Raw genomic sequence first — 7,242 nt, forward strand, 5'->3', positions numbered from 1 at the left:
TCTGAACATGTTATCAATTTTTTTAAAAGACAAAAATTAACACATAGGTTGTTGGTGGTCATAGTTATAATTTCAAAACTAAAACTTATAAAGTAAATACGCTGTAATAATATATACTAATAAATCTATCTAGTTTGAAATTTTATTTTGAAGGCTACTGCTTACAGTTCTTGAAATGCACCTAGGATATATATTGTTTCTTAAATAATATGCGTCTCATTTGCAGAAGTATATAGGACATTTAGCACAATTCAATGCAGAGTTACTTCTGTCAAAACCCATTGAAATTAACAGGAAGCTGGAATAACTCTGTAGAGAACTGCCATAGTACATCATGTAACTTATAATGTGTTGCAGTACTTGATAATTTTGCCTTTTAGTGTCAACATATATATGTATATCTATGTGTGTGGCTTTTTTGCGGCACTGAGAAACACCCAGCATCTCTCTCTCATTATATATAAATATATATATATACATATATATGCTTTAGTTTAATTGAAAATGTTGGTTCTAAATTAGCGGCACAATCTGATTGGCTACACCGCTTCCTCTAGATTAGCTGCCAGAGCCAATCATTTGTTTTCTGCATAATTAATAAAGCTTCACGTATTAATGATAATGTTGAAGTGATGCTAGACTCCTTCCCATCTATTTGACTTTCCATTTGCTTTCCCCCCTTCCCTCTCACACGTTTTACATGACTAAGGATTAAAACATAAAACATCATCTTATAATCATGAACATAATTTCACTCAAGTTCAGTACTTCTGTGTTGGCGAGTTAAGTGCTTACAGCTTCTTTCTCTCTCTTTCCCTTAGTTGCACAGTAAGGATTTTTGAATGTATAATGTCATCTAAGGTAAGCTTTCATATGGTCCCTGCATATGAAGCTTATGTCTGTTGTCACGTCATACAAAGCCTACCAGCGTATGGCATAATTTTCATTATGTCATTTAATGAAAATGAGGCTATAAAAACCAATGATTGTAATAGACTGACTTTATATTACTGCGCCTGTAATTAACCAACTATTGCTGAATCTGTTGCCCCGTAAATGCTTGTGATAGCAAATCCCCTGCAGTGATGCAACTAGCTATTAACAGCGTATATAAATGCTTTGGCAGGACATAATAAAGCATGAGCTAGGTTAATAAATAAATATGCCCAGTATTGGAGCATTTAGTTATTCACATCTAGGTCCAGATGCCTAAAGAAATGATGTGTTGATACCAAATGTTATCTAATTTTACTTGGAAAGTGAATGATTTTGGTCAAAAAGTTGCACTGAAGTAAATTTAAATAATGCTTTAAAAGCATGTCCATTCCCCCTCCCCCTCGTGTCTGTCTTCTGCATTCACTGAAGATTAATAATGCATTGCGCAAAAGAGCAGTAAAAAAAATTCAATGATATGACTTAGTTTGATGCAAACTTTAACCTTGTGGCTTTAGCTGGATATAGCAGATGACACAATGAAATGTATATTTGCATTTGGTTGAATTGGGAAAATTTTAGCTCTGAAGGGTCAATGGCAAATGACTCCTTGGTAGATTTAAAAGCATACTGGAAGCAGTTCATCTTTGAAAGGTCTTTGTGTTTTAGATTCATAGTAATGTAATTGAACACATCCTAAGGTAAGTTCTTGTTTATTAATCCTCGTGCTTGCAAGAAATTATGACAATTCATGGAAGTCTGGTCTTACAGCAGGAATTCTCCAACTTTTCCCCCTGTAATGAGCTCCAGCAAACCAAGAGAATCACTGTTTTGAGTTTAGAATTCAAAAGTATAATGAAAACCCACACATTTAATCCCTCTGCTTCATGAAGCCTTAGTGTGCTTTACAGATATCTTAAGAGAATAAAAAAAACTGTTCAGAAAAAGAGAAACATTATTTTATTTAATAATTGCAAAGGAAAGGGTATTGCAGTCACAGGCAAGCAATCTGGGACTGATTGTATGTCACTGAAACAGTACTGGTACTGGTTCCCTGTAGTGCTTTGTCACACAATAACATCTGTGTGCATGAACTTTACAAGATGGGTGGGCCACTGCTGCCTCACTGAGTGGTTAGGGCATGTTGGTATATTAATTGCTGGATTTTTCTTGGGAAGGGATCATCTAGATCAGTGGTCCTCAGCCTTTCTGAGCCTGTGGGCAGCTTTGGAATTCTGATGCAGGTTGGTGGAAATCAACCACAAAATGGCCATCATGGAAGATGAAGCCACACACACAGAGGTAGCCCAAGTGCAGGGGACAAGAAGGGCAATTAAAAAAAATATACATTGGGAAAGAAGAATGAGAGAGTAAATAGAACCAATACTGTGATGGCATCTGCCACCGAAATATTATTTTAACCTGCACAGCCGATCGTATCTCCAGTGGCCAGTCAAGAAGCCCTATAGGACAGGAGCCCCACTCACTTCCTCAAAAGATTTGGTGGACACCAGGAAAGCTGAGTGCCTGATCTAGAGGCTGCAAATGTGCCATTCTGCTGTTATCAAAGAGGTCCTTCTTTCTCTTGGTCTAACCATGACACCCATTGGGAAAGTTCAGTATGGAGTGTGAGGTCTTACTGATCCATCTCTCTAGGGAGGCAAACCTTAATTAGGGAAGCACTGGCTTTATTGCATCTAAGTGTAGGGAAACATACAGGCCCCAAGTTCCATTTATGTAATCTAAAGGTGATGCCATGTTTCTAGCCCAGCAATTAACTATTGAATTCCAGTTGTAAGAAAGTGGGAGCACAGGCAAGAAGTCCATACATGCCTGAAGGAGACAGCATAGCACTACTGTTGCTGTTAGTAATCACTGATACCATCATCTCTATGTAATATCTACATCAAACATTAGGAAATATTACATGCTGGGGCCCCACAAAGTATGTAAGAAGGGAGAACCATTCAAAACCCACATTATCTCTCTAACTATACTCCTTCAGACTTGTATGAGCTCTCAAATCACAGAGCAGGCTAATATCCCTTTGACAAATGTGTTCCACCATGAGGTGACCATTTCTAGCAACAGCCCCAGCTTGGCAATAACTTTAGCTCTGATTTTCCTTTGGCCCTCAGACTTCAGTGTTTCCATTATACATATGAGTGTAAAGCACCATCAAGTTACAGTTGACTTATGGCAACCCCTAGGGTTTTCAAGGCAAGAGCCTTGCAGTGGTGGTTTGCCATTGCCTTCCTCGGCATAGAGGCCCTGGAATTCTTTGGTGGTCTCCCATCCAAGTGCTAGCCAGGGCCAACTCTGCTTAGCTTTTGAGATCTGATGACAGTGGGCCAGCCTGGGCAATCCAGGTCAGGGCTCTGTGATGAACAAAATATGAGAGTTATTGATGGCCCTTCCAGACTATTTTGCCTCACGTAAACAAGAAATTAAAGCTGCAATCAAACCTATTGGTGTAGAAGTTTTGTTGAAATCAGGGGATCTTTCTCACGCTAGTACATGTGTTTAGAAACAGGGTTCTTTACAACTGGCAGTCAGGTTCAACAAACACTTGTGATCTTGGTTGTTTTAACTCTGTTTCATTCCTTGTCCATAGGTGGGGTCTCATTCTTCCGACTACTAATGCAAGGAGTGCCCCCACATATCATTGACAACTACCTGCAAGAAATACAAGCAAACAACCAAGACAAGTAGAGTCTGGTCACCATGTATCTGCACCACTGGACTGGATTACTGGCAGTCAGCGCCACAGCAGTTTAGCTCTTACGACAGCACTCCTTCAGCATGGTCCCTTCCTGCTGCTGTTGCTGCTGCTGCTGGAAAGAAAAAATCACGCATGGGTTGCTTTTTTGGGGTTGAAATAAGTTGAAGCTTACTCACCTGTTGTAATGTTCCACATCATTGTGCGTGCATTTCTGTGTTGTTTTTTAAAAATTTTAATGCCAAAAGAAGAAAAACTAAGCAATACGCATGGGAGCTTTTAGTTTATACATTGTATAGCTACATAGATTTGATTTGTCAGAACGAGGAGCAGGTACTGCTCAACCCAGTGGCAATGCAGGGGAGCCTTGAAACACATACCTCTTTTGATAAATAATGCATCTAACACTTGTCTTAGGCACCTACAAAGGCACAGGTTAACACAGTTTGCAGCATTTAACAGATATTTAAGCTGAATGCATCTTCAGTTTAAAAAGTTCATGCATCCTGTTGCTTATTGCGGAATCCCATTTCTCTTGGCTACTATTAAGAAGTTTTAATGTAATGTACAATAAAGCTGAAGTGATCAAGACCTATGAAGATGTTTTGGATCGCTGTGATTGCTATAGGTTGGGCTACAATTTTGTTCTTGGTTCTTCTTTGCCTGTAACTGCATCTAAGTACTGAATTTTAGATGGCATGCAAAGTTTCTAAATTGCAAGCATACTATTGGTCCAACTGCGTAGTTGGTCATGAACAAGGACAGAAGTTGCAATACAATTACTTTTGGGTGCTGGAACAGGCACCAACAGCTGGTTGTAAAACACTGCATTGCGGTTGGTCATTGTGGGTTTTCCAGGCTGTCTGGCCGTGGTCTGGTAGATCTTGTTCCTAACATTTTGCCTGCATCTGTGGCTGGCATCTTCAGAGGTGTATCACAGAGATAAGTATGTTACACACTGGACACAACAACCAGTTACACACTGAAGCCCACAACAACCAGTTGAATCTAGCCATGAAAGCCTTTGACAATGCACTGCATTGCAGATTTGTCTCCAGAAACAAAGCCACAAATGCCAATTGCTCATTATAATGTGCAGACTTGCACTTTCCATCATACCCAGCCTCTTTTTCTCTCACCTCCCCCCTTTTTGTTTACCATCCAGTCTGGTGAAGATTTCTGACGAATTTGGAAGTTTGCTCTCTTTTATGTTTTGGTTGGTCCTGTTGAAGCTTATTACCCGTCTTAGAAGAATTTTTGCATTGGTTGTTGTGGGAGCTATGTGGCTGAGATGCGGTAGTTTGTTGACTACCATACCAAGGCCACACAGCCTGTAAAACCCATAACATGCACTTTACATTAAATATAGAAACAGCACTTCAAGAGAAATAAACACAACACTCATGAAGCATCAGAGAGAAAATTAACAATCACCACCTGCAATGGGACAAGCATCTAAAAAAAGCAACCTAAAAAAGCTTGAATGAAATGAAAACTGCAGTGAATGCTAAAAAGTTTCCAAGTACTGTTTCTCCATTGTTCAGTGTTATGGGAAGGCTGTTGAGCATCAGAGCTGGAAAAGGCCATGTTTAGTGGACAAATAACCCATATAAGGAGGCCTCACTTATGACCATAAAAGAGGGTTTTGTTCTCATAGGGTTCATACTTAAATATTATAGCAAAACAAACCCGAAGTTACTAAAAATCTACATATCCTCTTCAGAGTGTAAGCTGAGAGGTTTATCAGTAAAAGGACAGAAAGAGTTGGTTCTAGCCAGCTTTTTCTGACAGTTAAAACTGGTTTTTATCAGGTTTACAGCATATTTCTGTTGATGGCAAACATGACAGCTTTAAAATCAACAGAAGCTTCAAATGCCATTTTTAAAAAATGGTAGTCCAGTAGTAGATTAAATTACTTAATACAAAGATGTGATGTTAAATATCCAGCTTAAAATCCAGCATAATGGACGGATCACCAAGAAATACAAAGCCCCTCTCCCATAAATTTCCTCCAAGACATCTTCTTGGGAGTACAATTTGAGAGGCAACACAATACAGAGAAAAGGGTTAAAATGCTTCCAGATGGAGCACGATTCAGAAATGCAATTAAGGGGGGAGGGGGAATGGATGGTTCCTTTTTCCCCAGACATGTGATATGCACATTCTCAAACTCTCAGAAGAGTGCATGAAATAAAAGAGGTTTGCACATTCTCCTACGCTGAAGGAGAAATGGGTCCTTCAAGAGCTATCTTTTGCCTTTCCTCGCCAACTGCAGTAGTAGACTTGAACTCATGGTTCTTTGGGTGAAAACCCAAGCTGAGCTACCGACTTTCTTCTATGGATCAAGGTGCATGGACAATAACAATGGTTTATAACTGGATGGGGCCCCACAACTCTAACTCCCTCCATGTTCAACCAAAACCAAACCTCACTTGTTTCAAGTACACCTATTCCCAAGTAGGTTTACAAATGACTGTGTTTTATTTATCTGTGTTTTATTTATATCCTCAGATCTAAATAGCTAAATTCAAGGTCTGCCCTTGCAGGCAACTTAGAAACTCCATCTGGTGCAAAGTGTGAGGCACAGTATGCTCATGACACTTCTATTCTGCAGTTATTCCACCGGTTACCCTTTACTTCTCAGCTTCAACTCAACATACTGACTACTACCTCGGAAACCCTTCATGGCCCAGCCTCCACATTTTTGTTTTTTAATTGTGTGATTCACCTGCAATTTTTGTGTGTGTGAGAAAGGCAAAGTTTAAATAAAATAAGTAAATCCTGCTTTCTCTCAAGACAATTTACCAAAAAGAGCAGAAAAATATAGGCACCTTAACCCCGTACACACTTTAATTCTGAGTTTTTTGTGAATCCTGTGGGCTGGCTCATTCAGCACTAGAAGTCATGGGCCAAGACTCCTTTGGCACTAGTCCTTTTTCCTGTTCCGTTGGCTCAGGGTTCTGGCTATGCCCAACCTAAATACCCGCAACAGAAGAGGAGCAGATATTCAGCCCACATATCAGACAGCTGGACCACACGATGTGTACTGGACATGAGTGCCAGACTCTAATCTGGTGAACCAAGTTTGTGTCCCCACTCCCACACATGAAGGCCCACCTCCCTCATAAGGTGTCTGTGAAGGGGGCGGGGGTGAGGGGAGGCGGCTGCAGGCACTTTGAAACTCTTTAAAGTTGAGGAAAGTGGGTATAAATCCAAACTCCTTTTAGCTGTGTGCTGGATCACAGCCTGCGTCTCCTTGTTTAGGCCTTTGGGGCAGAAGGCTAGGTTGGTTCACACGTGCACATTCACCCACGACTTCCACAGATGTGGGCCGCTGTATGTCAGGCCAGCTTCTGTTCACTTATATGTTTAGGAACACCATTCACGGGCGACCATTATTTGCAAACCTTCCCTTTCGAAAAGGAGCTGCGTTTAGTTCCGCCCACCGCAGTTTTAGCCCAGGCGCCACCGGGCTCTCCGCCAGCCACACGTGCGCAAGAGTGTTCCTGGCGGCCCTGCTCAAACAGCCGAGGCCGCCGCTTCGCACGCCCCTCTTTCCCCGCCTGGGCTGGGCTGGACGGGGCAGGCGG

At 41.0% G+C, this 7,242-nt stretch overlaps 1 protein-coding gene across 1 annotated transcript in view; it reads left to right on the forward strand.

Annotated features, from left to right (window-relative positions):
* The window catches only part of MYBPC1 (myosin binding protein C1), a 98,645-nt gene extending 94,398 nt beyond the window's left edge, over window positions 1-4,247 (forward strand). The window contains 1 exon segment of the mRNA XM_048501523.1: window positions 3,548-4,247. Coding sequence (XP_048357480.1) covers window positions 3,548-3,645 — 98 coding nt within the window. The 3' untranslated portion in view covers window positions 3,646-4,247.
* Window positions 4,248-7,242: the final 2,995 nt, after the last annotated feature.

Source organism: Sphaerodactylus townsendi, linkage group LG06 (assembly GCF_021028975.2).
Source record: "Sphaerodactylus townsendi isolate TG3544 linkage group LG06, MPM_Stown_v2.3, whole genome shotgun sequence".
Classification (NCBI taxonomy): Eukaryota; Metazoa; Chordata; class Lepidosauria; order Squamata; family Sphaerodactylidae; genus Sphaerodactylus; species Sphaerodactylus townsendi.